Below are 24,000 nucleotides of genomic sequence, written 5' to 3'. Positions count from 1 at the left end.
ATAAGTATTTCGGTTACAGTGAAAATATAATTCGTATTTTCACTAGTTAAAATATATGTCCAATCTTTCCGAAGTAAGGCATACGCCAACAGCACAGAATTGTCAAAATATGTCTGTCACTTGAAATCTCAGGACAAACCATTTAATATATCATGGTCAATCTTATCAAAAGCAAGCAGTTACTCAAATGTATCAAAGAAATGCAACCTTTGCCTTACAGAGAAGCTATCCATAATCAATGCAGATAAATCTAGCCTTTTAAACAAGCGTTCCGAGTTGGTCTCCAAGTGCCGACACGAAAACAAATTTCAATCCAACCCACAACACCAAATGGTTTGACCCAACCTGATACTTATACACTGCAAATTCTTCTGGATTGAAATTTCAGAACACTGTTTATTATTTATGCCAATTCGGGTTGTGGGCAAACTTACGTGTCGTATACTGGTTTGTACCCTAACCAGGTAAGTTAAGGTTGTATAAGGCAGACCTACTGAGGCGGAATTAATGGTTTGTATTCCACGCCACAAGTTCACTGTGCAAAAATTGGTCATCGTTGGTTTGTTGACAAACTAAACTCATTCTATGATCTGGTGGGAATTTATTCCAATTTAAAATAGAACTTATAATCCACTGCTGCAGTTAATTTTCTTGCCGCTTTTAATGACATGCGGGATTGCCCCTTGGTTTGAATAAGATATAACAAGTAAAACTGACTTGGTCATATGCAGTGTTCGCGCCACTCACAAAATGCGAGTAAAACTCATTTGAACACTATTGAAACTAATTCGGGATAATGGGATGGTGAAGTGTTGTCGATTTATTCTGCTAATTTAACCTCATCTGCTTTCCTTTTTAAGTTACACACTCGTTTTTATGACTAATTTGTAGTATCGCAACATTCAACTATAGGGCACCTATCATTTTTGAGAAATTTGAAAAATATAAAGATCAATTGTCCCAAATGAGTTCCAATCGTGTTTTGGCGAATTTTTTTATAGTCATCAGCCACGCTTGCGAATTTTTAATATTCGCTCCGGAAAAAAACGGTTTTGACGCGATCACTCCAACTGCCGGGTCGTATATCTCCTTTGCACTCTTACTTCCGGGTTCTGGAAGCGACCCGCGCCCTGCGTACAGGTCTGTGTGTTCCCGGCGTTATACGGCCTCCATGAACACACAGACCTGTACGCAGGGCTAACTGGCTAGCAGTTTTCACTGCCAGGCAAGTAATTTTTGGTGCCTATAAGCCTGACGGGCTAGCGTAATTTAGGAGAGTAGCAAAGTCATTCGGCATCAAACGACAAGGAGTATCACTGTATCTCATGAACAGCAAAGCGAACGGAACACAGAGACGGTTTTCGAGCCTTACAAAACTTACATAAAATTCTCTAAGCGTATATAAAGGATGCAAATCTCCTCACGATAGCGCACATAGGATCCTATTTTAAGCGGTAATACTTGCCACGTTTCATGGCATTTACAAAGTTACACATAAGAGTTACACAACGTATTTAACTCTCAAGTTTCTCGACCTTGTCGAATATTGCCAAGGGACGTAAAGGTCTGAATATGTAATAAAGGTTAGAGGTCAATGTAGCACAGTTTACTTTCCACTTTTAATATGTTTGCTTATCCCTGAAATCATTATGAGGAAATGTTCATATTAACGATAATGAGTGTCTACGTTGAGGTTTGAATAGGGGTAATGATGAATTATACTTATTTTTGGTCGGCCAAGTGTGGACGACACATGACCTTTGACCCTGATTGGCTCCTAAAAGTACAAGTGTGCATTGTGCATTGAACCAGTCGGTCGCGCCTGAGACCATTTTGCCTGCGGATGCCTTACTGCTGGGACGCAGGTCATTAACTGTCTTCTTCAAAATTATCAGCCCGCCTTTTGAACCTGGTATACAGCGGAGACAATGGCGCCTAACTGTGGACCAAGGAGCTCGCCTGTCGCGAGCATATCAAGGAAAACCGTTTGCATTTCCCATGGACGTGGACGTTGAAAATTCTGGTCGGGTAAGTCGACCTCCATGACATATATATAAAGGCCTCACCGTGTCTTATCGACAGTGGTACAGACTCATGTTTCCTCAAATGTTGGGTATTTCATAATTTTATCTACTACGCATAGACAACTTGAGAAGGGACCAGTTTCATCATCAATAATATTTTAATACCACAAATCTGCTTTGTTTCTGTAATAGTATAACACATTTCATGTCACCGTTATCCGTTGACATTGTGTAGAAGGGGGCCTTGAAAAAGGTAATTCTGTGAGTGAATTCATACATCACCATCACAGTAACACAGACGGGGAGAAGAAAAGTCGTGTTTTTATGATATACTAATTCATTTTGCCAACAATTATTGTGTTGGTATGTTAATGTGAGTAGCAGGCTATCAAAAACTCAAATTAATATTTCAACGGCGGTTAAATTCAACCAGTCTAGGGATTTACCCGCCAAAATTCTTTTTCGCACCGCTTGTGGTATTAAGTTACGATTGGCTTCGCATCTTAATGGTGGGCCGTATGTTTGATTCCCAAACGTCATTGTCATACTGTTAGTATGTTTTACTTTTTTCACGGCAGGAAATTTTCTTCTAAGAAACTTATAATTCTCAGCTGGGACAGTGCTAAGAAATGTTTTGTGAGAACATATGAAACCCTCTCACCAGCTCCTTACACATATATCCCCATGTTTACACTTCATTCTAAATCAGTCCCGCAAGATTTATCTGAAACCAATTACCCTTCGTACTTTCCCCGCCAAAAGTGATTAAATTACAGTCAAAGTTGTCATAAGGTTCATTGTCTCAGACCTCATGTATTCCAACTTACTGATTGTCATGATAACGCAAACTTCAATAGTTCCCTAATTTTATTTTAGCTCCAATATGTGCATATGTATATATGCTAAAGGGAGGTATTCTTATAAGTGGCAAAATAGCCTCTGTATGTATGTATGTACCGTATTTATGTATGTATGTATGTATGTATGTATGTATGTCCGTCCACATCAAAAACTCCTAAATCGCAGCACCTACTGTCATAGTATTTGGCGTACAGGTGCACCTAGGGTGGAGATTTCAAATGAACATGTCAGTGCCAAAAAGTAAATGAAAAAAGTAATGAGGGCAGATTCCCTTAGGTATTCTAAATTATGTGTGCAGAAATTGGAATGAAATTTGCATGTTTCTATTTTTAAGGCAATTTTTTCAGATTTTAGTCAAAACATCTTTTTCTCTGAAACTGCTTGTCTGATTGCTTAAAAAGTTGGTATACATGTTCCTCAGGATGACCTCAGTCAAGTTTATACATATTTATGGTAATTTTCATATTTGTAATTTATGGAAAATTTTCCAAATTTTTGGTAAAAATTGTTTCATCCAAATACTCCTGATCTGAAAGCAAGCTTTGATATTTGGTACACAGGTTCTAACGGTTGATCAAAATCTAATCATGTGTTAAAATTCTGATGAAATCTGCAATTTTTTGTATTTTGGGGGTAATTTTTGCCTTTTTTGTCAAAAAAAAAATTCTCTTAAAACTACTGATCTGGTAGCTGTGATATGTAGTGTACAGGTTCCTAGGGTTTATGTTAATAAGATATAGTGAAATTAGGATAAAATCTGCAATTTTGTATTTTGGGGGCAATTTTTCTCATTTTTTGCTCACGTGTTCACACACGTGAGCATATGTCGCAGCGATGTCTGTCTGCCTGTGTGGTCGTGTGTCTGTCTTTCTATCTGTCTGTCTGTCTGTTGGTCTGATATCTCATAAACGGCTGATCAGATCAGAATCAAATCTGGTAAATAGATTCAGTTAACAAAAGGCAAGAACTGATTAGTTTTTGGTGGGTGTGGCTTGCATACTTTTTGCTCATTTGCATAATTAATGATTTTAGAAAAAAACAGATATACATTAAAAACGACTGCACACAATTTGACGAGATTTGCTACAAATGTTGCTCATACCAAAATATATCAGTAGTGGGAACCATTAAGGGATGACATGAAAGATAGTTGCTAGTTTGCATATTTAATGAACTTTCCTAATTAGGGATATATATCTGATTTGACTTGATCAAAATTGACCAAACTTGGTATGTATATTGAAGATACTATAATTTAACATTCTTGAAAGTCATCAAGCATTTTAACTTCACCCAATTCCTAATTTGCATATTTAATACACTTTGCTGATAAGGGATATATATTTGAATTGACTGGACTAAAGTAGATGAAACTTGCCACATGTATTGAAGCTACTATGATACAACATTCTTGAAAGTCATTAAGCATTTGTACTTCAGCCAATTCCTAATTTACATATTTATTGAACTTTGCTAATAGGGATATATATCTGAATTGACCAGACCAAAGTTGATGAACCTTGCTATATACATTAAAGATACTGTGATACAACATTATTGAAAGTCATTAAGCATTTTTCTTCAGCCAATTCCTAATTTGTATATTCAATAATCTTTTCTAATTACGGATATATACTGGGATTTACTTGATCAAAGTTGGCAAAACATGCTATGTACATTGATGATTATACCAGGTTAAAACAATATCGAAAGTCATTTCACATTTTCATGTCAGCTAATGTATAATTTGCATATCTAATGAGCTTTCACAGTTCGGCATTTATGGCTTGAAGGACTTGGCCAAGGTAATTATACTTGCTATATAAAATGGTGATACAATGACAGAAGTCAAAGAACTTTAATATTTTTATTTCAGCTAATTACATATTTGTATACTTCATGAACTTTAGAATTAATTGGCGGTGAATACTGTTCATTATCCTGATCATGTTACTTTCAATGAAGTTGCAAACATGTGGCAAAGGTTCAAATTTACATATAATGCAATATATAATGAAACGTGAGCATTTTCAGTTCACATCTGGTTGGTAAAAAATTTGTTTCTCAAAATTTACTAATCTTATTGCTTTGATATTCAGCAAACAGGTTCTTAGGGTTTATGTATATGATATATTGAAATTAGGTTGAAATCCAGAATTTTGAATTTTTGGGGCAACTTTGCAAAACTGTCATCTTTACAGGATTATCTTTCATTTTGTATTTTTTAGATTTTTTTGGTAATTTTATACCTACTGGAACTAAGAGTATATAATGTAATGATTTAGTAAGCATTTGGTATTGTAAAATGTATTTGGTGTGGAAATGCAGTAAAAAATCATTAGAAAACATAGCTGAGGTGCTTTTAGCAGGTTTGGCTTCCAACAAATATATCCAATTTTTTTTTTAATGTTTAAGAGTGAGGGATTATGAAAAATATTCCAAACAAATGTCAATAAAAAATTAGCCAGAGAAGGTTTGACAAAAAGGAACGGTGGGAGAGTGGGGAAAAAAGAATGTACAATGTATTGAATAAAAAAGATAATGTACCTCATCAATCTTCCAGACACCCCCTCCCCTTTATCAAACCCCTGAGGTATTTTTGAAGGCAATACATGTAAACCATGCAGTCAGTGTGCAAAATTAACGTTGGTCCGACGGTCTGAGACCGACAGATTTCTCGTCGGGCCGAAAGTTTTTAGCAACATGTCGGTCCATATGACCGACTGGAATTCGGAATAAATAATGAAAATTTCTCCGTCAAGATCTGTAACAGATGCAGATGATGACTGACTTTGAATCATGTAATTCAGACTTGAATGTCATGCACCTATCAATGTTTTCCACCGAGGGAGTGGAGGGCAACAGGGTTGATCGCACTTTGTGTCCTGGTAGTGGGGAATTCGATCGCTATGGCTATGCCATACGGGGGGGGGGGGGGGGGGGGGTTGACAATGTAGCAACATAGTAATTTTTTGTTTTTGCAACATTTTACATTTACTAATATTTAGTCTGATCCCTGCAATCTGTGCGCAAAGCACAGTATAAATTCAGATAAGTATAAATTACGTCCGTGCATCCAGATTCTAGCAATGGAATGGATTGATTTTGGTGCAACAATGTGATACAATATTATAAGAATACTCGTCTAGTGAGTGTAACCCTGGTAATCTTAGCATATCGGTGTTATATGACAACAACACCCAGTATCACTTCACTAGTTCCACCATAGGGTCCTCAATTTCCGATGATATTGATGATGATGATGATTAAATATTTAAAAATGGAGAAAAATAAACATATATTTGGACTCTGTAAATTTGTTGTTGTTGTGGTTGTTATTATTGTTGTTGATAGTAATTGCAGAAAAGGACAAAATATGCGCTGCAAAATTCAATACAGCCTAACTATAAAGTTAGACTGTATTGAATTTTGCAGCGCATAGTCCACGTCATAATGTAAGATTCAGTGAATGCCTGAAACATGACAAAACTATGGGATTCTGCAACCAAACACAGCACGTCCAATCAGTAGCGTGGTTTTTAATATTTGCAAAGACTTACAGAAATCCAGCTTTTATAGGGGAAGTTCCTGTTTAACTATTTTATCATTACATTCAGCTGTTATATCTTTATCAATCTCCATGGGCGAAGGCACACTTGGGGCCACTGTCATAAGTCTGTGCCAGTCTGTTTATGTCAGTCTGTCTGTATGTATGTATGTATGTTCATGTTTCATAAAATAGTTGGCTTGCTTTGATAACTATATGGGAGAGAACCGTGATATTGTCATTATTTTTCTTTTGCAGATCAAAATATTGACGGGCCTGATTTCTTTCTTTACAATGAAATGACATCAATAACCTTTATTAGGCTGAATGGCCATTTTCCAGTTCTTAGAGAAGTTAAGGTAAGGTTTAATTCCTTTCTCACCATAGCAATATATTATACTGTGTATTCTGTGAGTGTCTTCTATCAAATGAATGATCTTCTCAGAGATAATAGGCCACCCTATCTTAATCAAATATTTACAGTATATCGTCACAGTGACCATAATTGATTATGATAAATAAACCTTTTTGTGTTTAATCCAAGTGGATCACAAAATTCATCTACAAATAATCAAAATTTATATTTGAATATCAAAAACTGTATCGTACAAAGACATGTGTTTGTGATGTTCACATTTGCCTAAGTAGCTTTTCAAATAGACTAATTTTCTGTCCCATCCGTCCATCCATTGTCCTTCAACAATTTAGCTTTGATATTTGGTACATAGGTGCCTAGAGATAATCTATTTCATATTTGTTGCTGCCAGTGAAAATTGCATCCGGCAAGATTGAAACTGGAATGCACCATTTTTACATATTTGTGTAATTATTGAGTCGCTGCCAGTGAAAATTGCATCCGGCAAGATTGAAACTGGAATGCACCGTTTTTACATATTTGTGTAATTATTGAGTCGCTGCCAGTGAAAATTGCATCCGGCAAGATTGAAACTGGAATGCACCATTTTTACATATTTGTGTAATTATTGAGTCGCTGCTAGTGAAAATTGCATCCGGCAAGATTGAAACTGGAATGCACCATTTGTACATATTTGTGTAATTATTGAGTCGCTGCCAGTGAAATTGCATCCGGCAAGATTGAAAATGGAATGCACCGTTTTTAGCTAGTATAGACTATAGTCTATAGAAGCTATTGGGATGGGTATCCGTCCGGCGTCCGGCGTCAGTCTGTATGTATGTATGTATGTATGTATGTATGTATGTATGTATGTATGTATGTATGTATGTCCGTTTGTGAGGCGTCCGTCCACTCAAATATCTTGAGAACCGCAGTACTTACTGATTTGATATTTGTTGTGTAGATGAAAAATATGATTTTGAGAACTATTTTTTTTTAATTTTTTGATATTGTTGAAAATAGGCAAATTAATGCCAAAAATGGTGTTTTTGGTAAAAAATCTTCTCCTTCATAACCGCTGGTCAGACAGCTTTGTTATTTGGTATACAGGTCCCTAGGGGTAACCCAACTTAGATTTGTTCAAATTGTGATGAAATATGCAAATGTGTATTTTTAAGGAATTTTTTTGTCATTTTTGGTCAAATTTGACTTACATTGATGTAATTCTTGTACTGTATAAACCCTATCAATTCACCCAGAAAAAAATAATAAATATGATTTTAAATAATTGAATTAATTAGGAAATCATCAAAGCCAAAATAATTTTAGTGTAGAATTATCAGAAAGTTCAACTTTTTTTGACAGTTCATAGTGAAATGCTTACCATCTTGGAGGATTAAAACATGTAAAGGCAACTTTCCTGAATCCCAACTTTGACATATTCTGAACCGTCATTTATTGTGCCCTGTATGTTATCTAAAAGAAATTGCTCAAAATAGTCAACAGAGAGAGATAGAGAGTGTTCTAATTTCCATTTATGGTTGACTTGGTAAGGATAAAATAAAATTACTTTTTGAGGAAAAAAATAGAGTGGTCAATTAAAAGAGTGGTCAAAGTGATAGGGTGTTTATGGTAAAGCTGGGCTGTAAGATTCCTCATGTGCTATTTATAGCAATTATGCAATCTGTGTAAACAGTGCAATGAAAGTTACATGATTCCTTATAATGCTTTTGATGACCTTGAACTTCTTAAGTTTCAAACATTTGTCTCTTCAGTGTGCTTTCTCTGAGTATGTACAGTCTCAACTTATTCAACATAACTCACTTACAATAATCAAAGATATCCACCTTCTTCATCAATACATGTGTCACAAAAGGTTATTCTCTACATAACACAGCAGAGCTCTGTCAACTGTTGAGTTGCTTGTTCTTTCAAAACCGCTGGTTAGACAGCTTTATATTTGGTTTACAAGTCCCTAGGATGACCTAAGTGAGATAATTTCATACAGTCAGGAAATACTAAATTTTGTATCCATGTCTATAGTAGCTTCAGGGACTTTGCCCTATGTTTACATATTTGTGTAATTATTGAGTCGTTGCCAGTGAAAATTGCATCCGGCAAGATTGAAACTGGAATGCACCGTTTTTACATATTTGTGTAATTATTGAGTCGCTGCCAGTGAAAATAGCACATTCCAAGTACGCATTCTAATGAAAGAACTTTTCAACTGCTGCAACTGCCCCAAAAGTCATCATGAAAACTAGTAAATAAATATGGTGTAGCAGAAAGGGCATTCATGAAATAGGAAAAATGTCTCATCAGTGGAGGTTCTATTGATACTTCAAACTTGAGTATATACTATAAGTAATGAAAAAATATCATAGTTATCATGGAATGGACGTAAGGTGTCAGTTAAGTGGTAATGAAGTTCAGTTTATGTGTTTGGACTTATTTTAATTTTATTTAACAAGTAACAGTTGTGGTCAGTGAGTAAGATGACATTTCTTGAGAAATTAGCACCATATATGTTTAGTGCAGTCTCTCCTCATGTCTCCTCATGTCTATAATTTTAAATAACTGGAAGTAGGGAAACTGTGTGTCGTATGCATCTTGGTACTGTTCTTCTGGTTTTAATCTCTTTTCAGATGCCTGATACACCCCCCCCCCTATTTCAGATAGTATTGATCTGCTAAATCTGGACTTGTACCAAACACATCAAGGACAAGGTTACCTTAAAGGAATCTGAAAGTGATATTCCTTCTATCAAAGGGAACCAAAGAAAGTAAGGATATAATTAATTTTGCATTACCTTTTGTAATATGTTTTTCACTCACACAACGCTCTATTCCTGTACTCACTTCCCAACGGTAGCAAACCATAGAGTTTAAATTATGGCTGAACAGCCCTAAAACTTGACAAACCTTCATTTTCCCAAATCTTTTCTTTTCAAACATTGATGTCAAAGGTAAACCTGGCCTTGTTACCAGGTATTACAAGCATAAATAACACGCATAATGTGACAGACAGCAAAGCAATGAAAAGTAAATTGCTATTCTTGTACCTTGATGGAAGTTTAACATAAACGATGTACACATACTTGGACAGACAACAACCCCAAGGCCTCTGCTTTTTAGTCCCCACGGACACTGTCCGGGGGGACTTATAGGTTTGGTCATGTCCGTGCGTGCGTCCGTGCGTGCGTCCGTCCGTCCGTCCGTTCACGCAGATATCTCTGAGATGCCTGGAGCGATTTCATTCAAACTTGGTACAAGGATTACTTCATATGTCATACAGATGCACGTCAATTTGTTTTGTGATACGATCCAATATGGCCGCCAGGCGGCCATTTTATTACGATTTTTTCATGTACAGAGCCATTACTCAGGCATGTTTCGACCGATTTTATTCAGAGTTGGTACAAGGACATTGACTAATGTCATAGCTATGCACGTCAATTTGTTTTGTGATACGATCCAATATGGCCGCCAGGCGGCCATTTTGTTACGATTTTTCATGTACAGAGCCATTACTCAGGCACGTTTCGACCGATTTTATTCAAAGTTGGTACAAGCTTATTGACAAATGTCATAGCTGTGCACGGCAATTTGTTTTGTGATACGAGCCAAATGGCCGCTCTGCGGCCATTGTATTACGATTTTTTCATGTACAGAGCCATAACTCAGGCATATCTCAACCGATTTTATTCAAAGTTGGTACAAGGACATTGACCTATGTCATACATATGCACGTCAATTTGTTTTGTGATACAATCCAATATGGCCGCCAGGCGGCCATTTTATTACGATTTTTTCATGTACAGAGCCATAACTCGGGCATGTTTCAACTGATTTTATTCAAAGTTGGTACAAGGACATTGACCTATGTCATACATATGCACGTCAATCTGTTTTGTGATACGATCCAATATGGCCGCCAGGCGGCCATTTTATTACGATTTTTTCATGTACAGAGCCATTTCTCAGGCATATCCGCATGTTTCGACCAATTTTATTCAAAGTTGGTACAAGGACATCGACCAATGTCATAGCTATGCACATCAATTGGTTTTGTGATGTCCTGAACCATAACTCAGACATGTATCAAGCCAATTCATTCAAAAGTATTTTTATCACAGACCTAATGAAGAGGACTCTATCCTCTCTGAGGACCTGTAATCAAAATACCCATTAACAAGTGGGGACTGTGTCATCAACGATGACTTGTTAAAGTTGGAAAGGTTGGCATAGCAGTAAATCTATCCATGTTTGCTTTGTACATTGAGTGGGGTAGAATATTGTGTTGTAGTAAATAGTTTTAAAGTCAGTGAATCATTGAGTGTGTATTGCGTTATATTAGTTTACATTTTGAAGCAATTTTGAGTCAAATGCACCTGAAATTCAAAATGAAATGACATACAATATGCTACACTTATGTAATGAAATGGAATGAGTGTAAATAGACTTTATTATTATGATGAGGAACATAATGCATAATATTTTTTGCATTTTAGGGATCAGAATATTGGCAGCAATCAGAGTGTTGGAGATGACCTTTGCAGTTCAAATGCGCTGGGGAAGATTGTAGGCATTGTTGATGTAAGTATCATATCTCTCGGTATTCAACACAATATGATTTAATATTTGGTTTCCTTAAAGGGAATAGTATGTCATGTTCATTATGCTCTTTGTCACTTTGGAGTAGCTTCTGTCACCGCAGTAGTGGTTTAACTTCGTGTTCACATGCTGGACAAATTTAAGAACAAAGCCTTTCAGAGTTGTATAAAGAATGTTATCTTTAATTGGCTACATATTTTTTACCAGGATTATTCTTTCTCTCTAGGACGCTGGAAAACTTTCAGTGAAAGGAGAAGAAGATGGCAGACTACCTCGTTTGGGTGTTTTGGTGCATGAGGAGAAGGTTTAGCAGTTTGTTATTTTTCTTGAAGCAATAATCTTGTTCTTGCACTCCTTTTTTATATTGAGTGCATTTCCTGAGTAACTTTGACCATGCTCCAGCTGTAAAGAGTGCATGCCAATTTTTAGAATACTTTTGGCCCACATCTAAAGACAAAAATACAATCCTGGGTAGGGTCAGACAGTTAGGCCTTGTTATTACAGGAAATGTGTAATTTGGTCATAGCAAAACAATTTCCTCTGAAAATTGTGAAACATCAAAAGTAGGACTTTGTATGTATCCTATTTCCTCAATAGCGATATTAAGAAAAACTATTCATTTTTAGCTACTATAGACTATAGTCTATAGAAGCTATTGGGATGGGTATCCGTCCGGCGTCCGACATCAGTCTGTATGTATGTATGTATGTATGTATGTATGTCCGTTTGTGAGGCGTCCGTCCACTCAAATATCTTGAGAACCGCAGTACTTACTGATTTGATATTTGTTGTGTAGATGAAAAATATGATTTTGAGAAACTAATTTTTTTTAATTTTTTGATATTGTTGAAAATAGGCAAATTAATGCCAAAAAAGGTGTTTTTGGTAAAAAATCTTCTTCATAACCGCTGGTCAGACAGCTTTGTTATTTGGTATACAGGTCCCTAGGGGTAACCCAACTTAGATTTGTTCAAATTGTGATGAAATATGCAAATGTGTATTTTTAAGGAATTTTTTTGTCATTTTTGGTCAAAGTTTGACTTCACGGTACATTGTATGTAATTCTTGTACTGTGTAAACCCTATCAATTCACCCAGAAAAAAATAATATGATTTTAAATAATTGAATTAATTAGGAAATCATCAAAGCCAAAATAATTTTAGTGTAGAATTATCAGAAAGCTCAACTTTTTTTGACAGTTCATAGTGAAATGCTTACCATCTTGGAGGATTAAAACATGTAAAGGCAACTTTCCTGAATCCCAACTTTGACATATTCTGAACTGTCATTTATTGTGCCCTGTATGTTATCTAAAAGAAATTGCTCAAAATAGTCAACAGAGATAGAGATAGAGAGTGTTCTAATTTCCATTTATGGTTGACTTGGTAAGGATAAAATAAAATTACTTTTTGAGGAAAAAAATAGAGTGGTCAATTAAAAGAGTGGTCAAAGTGATAGGGTGTTTTATGGTAAAGCTGGGCTGTAAGATTCCTCATGTGCTATTTATAGCAATTATGTAATCTATGTAAACAGTGCAATGAAAGTTACATGATTCCTTATAATGCTTTTGATGACCTTGAACTTCTTAAGTTTCAAACATTTGTCTCTTCAGTGTGCTTTCTCTGAGTATGTACAGTCTCAACTTATTCAACAGAACTCACTTACAATGTTAATCAAAGATATCCACCTTCTTCATCAGTACATGTGTCACAAAAGGTTATTCTCTACATAACACAGCAGAGCTCTGTCAACTGTTGAGTTGCTTGTTCTTTCAAAACCGCTGGTCAGACAGCTTTAATATTTGGTTTACAAGTCCCTAGGATGACCTAAGTGATATAATTCATACAGTCAGGAAATACTAAATTTTGTATCCATGTCTATAGTAGCTTCAGGGACTTTGGCCCTATGTTTACCTTTTAGCTTTGCTGTCAGATATGGGAAGCTGATCATATAAGCTGACTCATTCATTTTGAATTTTGCATTTTTAGGCAATTTTTGTCATTTTTAGTCAAAAAATCTTAACAATCTTCTTCTTCAAAACTACAGGTCAGATAGCTTTGATATTTGGTACACAGATCCCTAGGGGTAATCTATTTCACATTTGTTCAAATTGTGTAGAAATATGCAAATTTGTAATTTTGAGGCTAGTTTTGCAATTTTTGGTCATGATCAAAACTTTTTCACCAAAACTGCTTTTCTCATGGCTATGATATTTTGCATACATGATTCATAGGGATGACCAAAATGTGTAGCGTATATTAATTTGTTTGATGAAATCTACAATTAGTATTGTAGGGGTTATTTTAGCCATTTTGGGTCTTTTTTTTCTAACAAGTGCTTATCTGATAGCCTTGGTATTAATTATACAGGTAACAAGGGGTTATCTTAAAGTAATGTGTATCAAAATTATGATGAAATGTGTAATTTTGTGTTTTGGGTGCAATTTTTATCAGAAAGATTGGTTTTCATAAGTTACTTGTCTGATAGCTTTGATATTTGGTGTTGCGGTTCCTAGTGCTTATCTCAATATGATATACTGAAATTATGCTGAAATCTGCAATTTTGTATTTTTAGGGTAATTTTGCCATTTTCGTTAAAAAATTTGTTTTCAAAAACTGCTTGTATTATGCCTTTCATATTAGGTAGAAATGTTCTTCTTGATGATCTCAATCAAGGTCAAGGTCGGCCAGGAAAGTTTTATCTTTCCTGCCTCTCAGCCTGAGCAGAGGTTCTTGGCTTTTTATCCTAATGTGTTTTTTCACCTTCAAACATATCAAAGGCTGTCAAAGATTTCCACATTCATCAAAACATATGTCATAAATAGTTAAGTCTCTACACAATACAGCAGAGACCTATCGGCTGCTAGGTTGCTTGTTTACAGATTTTAGTGAGATTTGCATATTTGTATTTCTTGGGCAGGTTTTATGCCTACATTCGGGATATGTTTTATGCATATATACCTGAGAGCTTATATGGTTGGCAGTGTCTGTATGTCTGTAAGTATGTGCAATATATGTCCATCCAAATCTAAAAATCCAAAATCGTGGCACCTACCAACTTAGTATTTGATGTACAGGTACACCCATAGGTGGAGATGTGAATTTGTTCAAATGAATATGTCAGTGTCAAAAATATCTAACGAGGTATAAAACGGAAAATTCAGCAAATTGGTCACAAAATCATTTTCTCTGAATTAACCATTCTGATTGCTTGTAAACTTGGCATGCATGTACCTAGAGGCAACCTTATTTGAGTGTCTTCAAATTTTGGTGAAATTTTCTTATATTTGTATTTTGGGCAATGTATTCAATTTTTGGTTAAAAAGATCATTTTCTCAGAAATTGCTTGTTCAGTTGCTTTGAAACTTTGTATGCATGATCCCAGGGGTAAACTTTAAGTATACTCACTCTGGCCTGCTACATCAAACCAAATGTGAGCCAAGTGTCATTGGAACAATTTTTCAGTTTTGAGTCAAAAAATTTATTCTTCAGAACTACTCATTTGACAGATGTATTCTAGTAACTAGGAATGACTTGATTTAGATTTTAGTGATAGTGTCATTGACACTATGATTTGGAATCAGATGTTATTTTATGGCATTCATGGAAGAGTTGGCCAGTATTTGTTTTAGTTCTTTTGTCTTTATTAATGTTTAATTCTCATTTTAGAGGCCTTTAGTCTTTTAAACATTTCCATATACAGTAAAACCTGTCTACCTCCACTTGGACTTGAAATCTTCAAAATGGTGTTTGGTATATTGGGGAATATTTGTCATTGTGTCAATAGGCAATGGTTTTAAAAACCTCTAAAGTTTGACCGTTCTATTTTAGGCAAAGTTGAGATAGTACAGGTTTTGCTGTATTTTATTTCTTACCAAGTTACACTTATTATTTGCTTATGTATATATATTCGAATCATTATTATTATCAGCATGTATGGCTTGTCAAGTGATATTTACCTGAATTGTACAACTTTGTCAAGAATTTCATTTTATCAATAATATCATAATAACACTAAAGACATTTCTTTGTGTGATCTCTTTGGCAGGTTACCACCACAGGGCTCTCCCTTTCACTGGATAAAATACCATTTAATCCGGGGTTCCTTTATTGTTTTTTTTACAGGACTATGCAGTTTGTCAGCGTATATAGTGTACCGGGTATATTCATCAAGACTAAATTATTTTAATCCCCTTTCTCCTAAGTGGTATTAATTTCCAAGCTTGGCTATGGAACCTGATAGAAAGAGGATTAAATGGACTTTAAGAGGACAACAGACAGTAAAGGCATCATCAGTGCCCAATCCCTCCATGCCAGCCCTCACATACCATATCCTACCACCCAGCCCCGCCCAGCCCCGCCCTACCTAAAACTGGATGCTCTCCTGGCCTGCTGACAGACCACAGGGTGGCTTGCAAGCAAACAACATTCATGCCAGTCTAACAAGGAAGTGCTGGCTTGCCTGTAAACCGATGTTTATTTAAATATGCTCTAAATTCAAGCTTTTTTGGACACACGTAGTGGATTGCCTGCAAACCAAGTCCTACACACAGTGTGGTATGTTAGCTTGCCAGTCTGTTCAATCAAGTGGCATGTAGGCAAACTGAAAACAAACCAAATAGCAAGCAATTTAGGGAAATGAAGCAATCCGTTCAGCGACAAATAAACCGGTGCAAATTTAGCACGAATTTAGCTTGCCAGAAAGCTAGAAGAATTTGCAGTGTAGTGTAAGCACCTGAAACAAATTTCACACAATAAATCTACCTAACTGACGATCGCGTGTAGGCGTGAAACTCGAGTAATAGGTACCAAACATACTTGATGTGTTCTCATATTTATTGTATATATATATATATATATATATATATATATATATATATATATATATATATATATATATATAAGTGCTTGCTATCCTCAAAAGTGATGTGAAAAGTGATGCCAATAGCTTTCTATTCTATATAATTTGTTCAATGTGTATCTTAACTTCGTTTAATTAATGCATTTGGTAGGAAACTATGGTAACTGTAATATCAAGAACATCTGATGCCTTGAGGACCATTGCTGAAGACAAGTTATTGCCACAGGATGAAGTCTTAAACACATCTGAAGGTATATCCACATGTTTAGTGTCGTAGTTGAATGTATAAGCCGCTAATTCATTCACGTGTATTTATCGTAATATAGATGTTGATAATGCGCATGTTGAACTAATTTAACTGTGAAAGTGAGCTCTTGTATCCGCAATTTTGATTGTTTGCACAAAACAGGACGTGACTCATAAGGTCGCACAATGCAAGAACAACTGAAGATTGCAAGCAATGGACACAAAAAGTGAGAAGTCAATTTATGATCAATATATGTCGCATTACAACAAAATGTGTTGTTGACGTTTTAAGCAAAAGTGCAGTATATGTCAGTGTTGTAGTTGACTAGCTGCATATGGTTTCCATTATTTTCCTTTTTCTTACTAAATAGATATGGTAGCATCATCATCTTATCTAATAGACGCTTTGTACCAGTCTAATCGGCACCGTTTTCAAAAAGAAAATATATCAGAAGAAGATTACTACTACACACGTCACTCAAATGTAAATATTGTTTATATAATAATTGATATACCTTTATTTGGTACTCAACCTCCAAAATATTCTTTAAAAATTATATAAATATACCAATTTCAGCCCTAATTAATGAACTGTTTTCATAAATTCGATACAGATATTTCAAGGAATTGTCACAGTTTTAGCTCTTCAAATATTTGTTAATGAGTAAAACTTTGGGTCACAATTTATCATCTTCAGTTAAAACTTAAAGATATCAACAAAGACTGATAAAATCGCTTTTAAAAATAATTCGTAGGTTTATGGGATTACATCCTTTCGATTTCATGTAGAATTATGTTGACCAATTTTCCAATTTCTGATTAAAAATCATATTGGTAAAGCTGTTCTAAAGAAGCCAACACATTGTTGTTGTTGGTCATACGCGCATCAAGTCTAATCATTTGGGAAAAACATTGTTATTGATACTGTTACACATTTTTTCTCATCGTGATATATCGAAATCATAATTGCAAGCGGCGGGGTAATGTAATCTTTCAAGGATTGAAGTTTATTTATTTTAAAGCAGCTTTACCAACGATTTCATGAAAATGTAAAACTGTAGATGACATGACGACTACGTTATCGTCCAAGCTTCTCCGTTGGTTTTCTAGTGCATTGACATCTGTCATGTGAATATAGAATAGTAATATGCAGGCCATTCAGAAACAGTTATTTTGTCTAAGATTTCAAAAATGAAAATACACTTCTTTATCGAAAACACCTTGTCTGTTGCGGGTGTAGAGGAATATATCAATCTCCCCAAATCAATCAGGGACTCTGAGTCACTGACTAGTTTTAAGAAATCTTGTAACAACTTTCTGTATTCTATTTACCTGTCTGATGCCTCTTCGTAGTTTTTGTATATTTGTACTTCTGTGTTTTTTGTGTTTTCAAGTTGGTGCTGTAATATAACTTTCTTTTGTCAATTCGACCTCCATGAAAATAGATGTTTCACCTAAGGAGTTATCGAGTTTAAATAAAGATTAATAAATAAATAAAGTATTTTTGGGATTATGGAATTGGTAGATCGAGAAGTTAATATGTCTTCGTAAGCAAGATGCAGCTTTTGTGTTTTGCTTTGATCTTTTCAGCCTGTGTTGTCGCTTTTAGCTTGGCTTCATACTGCCACATATGATAATGGGTATTGTGATGGAAACTTTCGGTTTCATCATGCTAAAATACTACTTTCATTATATTTATTATGACTTCATTCCAAGGATACGAGTTTTCGGTTGCGCCAATTGATTTTCGGCAACGCAAATGCCGTGTTATTTGAAATGGCCATTTTATTTTAGCTGCTCGAGTTTGTTTTAGTAGTTTACTGTTTCATTTAGAGTGATGCAACCCTTGGACCATATACTTCCTGTCACTTTTTGACGAATAGGAGTCCAAATTTGGTGTACAGTGACTATTTTGGGAAGTCCTAGGTTTAGTATGTGGCCTAGGGAAAATGAGAAGTTCTGTTTTCTAAAAGTCGAGATTGGACGTCTTGTCGATCTATTTTCAGCAATACAAATATTTTCCTGTGTTTTAATATCTTATTTCTACCAAAATATGGCTTGATATCCTTTAGGATTTTGCGCTAGTGAGAGAGCTCAACTTGACGTAACGTTGCCGCCGGATATGGATTAAATTTGTTTGTTGTTGAAGAAACGCATCTCCAATATTCTTTTTCGATGTATCTATTGATGGATTTAAATTTTCACACGATGTAAAGTTTCCCATTTCATTTTAGCTCTTTTACAATCTAATGAAGACTCACAAAGTATAGTGGTTGCCAGTTCTAGCCAAAGATATAGCACATGACAATATTTCCTCACACAAATTTAGACGTGGTGGGTATGGCCAATTTACCCACCATGTCTATTAAAATTCATGAGTTTACTTTTCTTGTTTACACACACGTATATCGATTTAGAATCTGCGGAATGCTACTACATCAGGTTGACATCCCCGCTTATGAATAGTGAATTAAGATTACTCTTTGTAAGATAGTTACGATTTCGAATAAGGGAAGGCAAATTTGTTGGTTTCACAAACTACATTGCAAATACAAAGCTAACGTATATAAAACAGGGAAAACTATGCAGACCAAGCAAAGCCGTTTGTAGCGACATTTGAAACACAGTGAGCATGTAATAACCAGATATTCCACAATGCTTGCCGTATAGCATGTAGGTACTAGCTGCGCTCATGGCTCCATGATCGTATCGAGCGACTAACAATAGAGGTAGAAGAGAACGTTTTACCTCCATGGACTAACGTACACGTGACACAAAACCACAGATGATTAATTTTCTGTCACAATATCATTTGATACGAAATGGTCAGCTATTAGCTCTACGGCCGGTATGAGTCCAAGAGTGCTGGCTTTGACTGTCTAAAATGTAACTTTGTTGTAGTGTAACCACTCTTTTGTAGTTTAGAACTTATTTATAGGCTACGTGACGTTTAACATTTAACACCTGACCAGTATAGAGGACCTGGGGTCATTTCAAATGGTGAAAACATACATTTTCGCCACTTACGTACGCGTGTTGTGAAAGGGGTCAAAAAGCATCGGGCTGATCTAACATTTGTAGATACACGTCGAGAAAAATAGTAACACTGTAGATGTGTTATAATCCCAACCAGGCAAGTTTCTGTGTGATAAAAGATGGGAATGAGTTATTTATCTATGAGCACCATGCTGTAAAAATAGAATACGTACCAATACTGATTATCTAAGTTAAAGTCTCATTGAACAAAATAATAACAAGGTAAACCTCAAAATGCTTATGAAAGAGAAGTCTTACTTGTTTTCAAACTGCTGGGCTTTTATATAATAAAATAAAAGATGAATTTTATCTTCCGTAACATGGCAAACATTGCTTAACTTTGAAAGGCGCAACTTCCATTTAAATAACTTTACACTTCAAGGTTTTATGCTACCAAGAAAGTTAAAACTTTGCCTCCAGGTATGGATCAAATTTGTTGGTTATCGAATAAACACAAAATCAATAATGAAACATGAAATTCTGTTTGCATATTTGCGTACGAAAACAAACCAAACTAATACAGTTTCGAATGAGTCAGAGAATGGATGCATAGATCTTGCTAGAAATTGCTTTGTTATTTTTAGGGAAACATCATAATCAAACCACGTAACAATGAGCAACAAGAGACACACCACAATGGCCATAAATGTACACGACTCTATAGCTATACCTATAACTACAATGGCTATTGAAATTTGATATACGGTATCTATATTTATGCCGAAGGCATTCACTTTCTGTTAATTTTATATGTTAATGAATATCATAAAGGCAGTAAATGGCTTGTTTGTGGGTTAATTTTTATGTGACGTTCGGTCTTTCAAAAGGCAATAATGGGGAAGTATTTTCTTTATATTCTCAGGTTTCTAATTTGACAAATACCATTGTCGATTCAATTGCTACAGTGTCAGATTCTCTGCTGCAGAGAATGTTGCCAGGGCAACCACCTCTGAATATATCACGAAATGGATTGTCTCTCCAGCTGGAAAGAACAACAGAAGACCAGTTGTCAAGTAAAACTTTAGATTCGGGTGTTGGAAGCTTTGTTCTTCCTTCTGCTCAAACGATGTTTGGCCATAAAAATCACTCATCAATTGATTTGAAAGTAAGATTTTTTACTAGTTTCTTTTTATCATTAAAACAGAGCAATCGCTGAATTCCTTTATGACAACTCTTTCGAGGGGTGACAATTATGACAAATCTTTCGAGAGGTGAAAATAAATCGTATGTTGCCTGTTCAAATTTCATAAAAAAGTAGTTTTCTTTAATCTTAAATATTATTAAAACATCATCTGATGATTCATGGCTTTCACGCTAGGGTTAAGCTGAAAAGCTTTATACCCTCTCTAAAGGGGTTCAAATTACAATAATAAGCCATAGTGTACTAATTATTATACCTGACTAACACTTTTTAATAAAGAAAGTTTTTGCAGCCTTGTCATTTCTGATAAGATCTCGTTGAATCCTAAGACTTTAGTTCATATCATCATACTAGTGTTCTCAATTGAAAGGCGCTTTTCATAGAAAACATAACCAAGACCTGTAGGCCACCTCATCATCCCCTAAAAATGATGATCCGACAACCAAATATAATTGCTATATCCCGCCCTTCCTGTTTCACACGGTCTATGTTCAAAGGGAACAGACAAACACACGCATACCCACAGACACAGAAACGCATTCACACCACATCGAAAATTACTTTCTTTATAACTTCATTCGGTCATAACCAGTCTACTTAAAATGCTGAATACCAAGTAGAATTTGATCATTCCTTCACGTTTTGCATATATATCCAAAAGGACATATTAAACACCAGGCCAATTATAATTTGAAATAACTGTTTTAAATGGGCCAAAGACCAAATTTATTTCTGAGAATGGACCAGTTGCAGGCTTGGAAATATCAATGCAAATTAATGCTGCATACATTGCAGATGCTCTATATATTTATGTGTTTTTGTAGATCATAGGATACAAAGTCAATCCATTCATATGGGATGGTTCTTCTAACATCAATAGTAGTGTCATATCAATGGAACTGTACGATGAAAATGGCACAGTCCTAGACCAGGAAAACACAACTGAGGATTTCAAGTTCTCTATGAGAGATATGAGACAGAACAACCGAAGTGGATCAGATTTGGCGATTGATATATCAAAGCTGAACAATTCCTATTTGACACCAAAGTATTATGAGTTTAAGGTACCAAATGAAGGAACCAGTGTCAAACTCTTCCTTTCCACTCTCAAAGAGTCAGATGCAACGTATGCAATTCTAATGAGGCATGCAGTGAAACCAGAAATTGACAAATTCGATATACGAATGGTGGTGCCTGCTGACTTAAAATTTGAGGACATAGAGACAACACTCGCTTCTGCCTGGAAGCCTCATAATATTCTTCCCAATCGTGCAAAACCCCATATGATTCGGAGAAATCAACAAGTATATGACACACTGGTATTAAATGCTCACACATTCGAAGTCTTCGTTCCAGCTGAATACGTCAGTAGCAGAGGAACCTACTTCATAAATGTTGCGGAGTACAAAGGCCTAAGTAAGTATTTGTATATACACGTTTGTCTTCTTTGCATCTAAAATATTACATTGAATTCCGGTATCATAATATATTAAATCATAAATTTTAAAAAACACATAAATTCCCCGTTTCGGTAAAATAAAAATGACTGTATATGTATAAACAAGAAAATATTATAACAAGCTTAGTCGTGTTTGGCACTCAACTACTTTAGTGTCCATTACCTCGAAATCAGGTGCAACAGTTAATAAACATTCTGCAGCTGAAAATCTTGCTATATGACGTGATCTTTCTTGGTTGGGTGCTTGCAAATTTCCTTACTTGAGTTTGTTTGAATGATCCCACATTTTGGAATGCTAATTGGCGGGAATAATTTATCACATCGGTCAAATATATTTTGTTAGAGTCCGTTTATATGCTAACCTTCATATTCGGCTTTTAGTGCCCAGGAATGGCTTCATCAACATTAGGTGAATTTTAATAAAATTTGCATATGTGATTATTTTTGGCCGAAACTACTTTTGTGGTCTGGGTGGTACGGTGCAATAATATTACTTGTATCTTTGGTTTAAAAGGTTTGTATACAATATTCAGATTAAACAAAACAATTTGAAGAAAGAAAATATTAACACCATCAAAAGTCAGACGTACTAATAGTACAGAAGTGTCTGTAGTTGCTATTCCAAAATCTATATAATAGTAAAAAAAAAAATTATCGAAATCGTTATGCTTCTCTAACAATAATTGTAGAGGTTTGATATGAATTCATTATCTGATCGGAAAAATAAAATTACTGTGTTTCATATTTTTTTGGGGAAATGGATGTTATCGCGAGAAATATGTTCCAGCATTGCCAAAACTTGCACAAAATGCTTATTCTTTAGCCGTAGCACATCAAACTATAAAACCCAAACGTAAACAAAATGAAAGGATTGTTGAATTTTAACAACATAGGAGGTCAAATAAAAACTTTTGCGAAACTAATGTTGTAGAAACTGCTTTGCTACCATGCAGAAGGCGTCAAGTTATTGTTAAACATGAGTGCTGACGAATAACCAGAGGATGAGTATAATATTCTTTGATTTCATACCGACGTATAAACTAAGCACGTCCAGTGAATGAGTAAATAGTTGTTGCAAATTTTCATGTGTTAGTCGGCATATGTATATGCCTAATTGATAAAAGGTCCAGTGGTCGGCAAAGTTCAGTATTGTCCAAGTTTAAGTCATAATTTCATGAAGTATAGTGATGATATAATGATGTCAAAGAATTTTTAACTGCAGCTTATTACTTATAATTTATAATCTACTTACAATGTTCATCGCATCATGATGATGAGCTCCGCTATACATGTGATGCAGCGAACACTGTAATTTACGACAAAGTGCCCTAATCTTTCGTTGCCATAAGCATATTTACAAAATTACATGGTTTATGTATTTCGCTAACTTTCGATTTTAGTTAATTTATGACTTGTTTATTACAAAAACAATAACAGGATATTCTTGGTGTTGATAGTGATTGAATAATATATGCACTCGTAAGCTATATTTCTGCTGTCAAGTGCCTTTAAAGGAAGACAAAATAAATATATCATATAGTGATGACAATACAAAATATAACAGAAGATGAAGATCAAATTACTAATACACTGTGTATTTGTTTCTATTCATAAGATGCAAGTGGACACCCTATTGTAGGACAACCTTCACAACCATATATATTCAAGATTCATACATCCACCTGTCAGCACTGGAATGTGAAGTCAGAGAAATGGATTCCAAATGGTTGCAAGGTATTTACATATTAACATAATTATGCACTACCTGAAGGCGCACGGCATACTAGATTGAAAGTTGATGGATCATTGGTTTCTAAATTTCCAAAATTGTGTCAAGGGGATAACGGAGAAATATAAC

The 24,000-nt window shown here is 35.2% G+C and overlaps 1 protein-coding gene and 1 long non-coding RNA gene across 2 annotated transcripts in view; both read left to right on the top strand.

Moving 5' to 3' along the window:
* The window catches only part of LOC139116757 (uncharacterized), a 141,941-nt gene that overhangs the window by 97,784 nt on the left and 20,157 nt on the right, over positions 1–24,000 (top strand). Inside the window, exons 26-30 of the mRNA XM_070679401.1 lie at positions 16,412–16,511; positions 16,878–16,990; positions 20,405–20,647; positions 21,508–22,099; positions 23,758–23,876. Coding sequence (XP_070535502.1) covers positions 16,412–16,511; positions 16,878–16,990; positions 20,405–20,647; positions 21,508–22,099; positions 23,758–23,876 — 1,167 coding nt within the window. The remainder of the gene's footprint in view (positions 1–16,411; positions 16,512–16,877; positions 16,991–20,404; positions 20,648–21,507; positions 22,100–23,757; positions 23,877–24,000) is intronic.
* LOC139116756 (uncharacterized) lies at positions 1,837–12,386 on the top strand. The gene is made up of 4 exons (XR_011548365.1): positions 1,837–2,028; positions 6,691–9,569; positions 11,298–11,382; positions 11,627–12,386. It is a non-coding gene; the product is annotated as an uncharacterized lncRNA (long non-coding RNA).

The sequence above is a fragment of the Ptychodera flava genome, chromosome 18 (genome assembly GCF_041260155.1).
Source record: "Ptychodera flava strain L36383 chromosome 18, AS_Pfla_20210202, whole genome shotgun sequence".
Taxonomy (NCBI): domain Eukaryota; kingdom Metazoa; phylum Hemichordata; class Enteropneusta; family Ptychoderidae; genus Ptychodera; species Ptychodera flava.
Note: the sequence above shows the minus strand (reverse complement) of the source record. Positions and strands in the feature narration are given on the sequence as shown.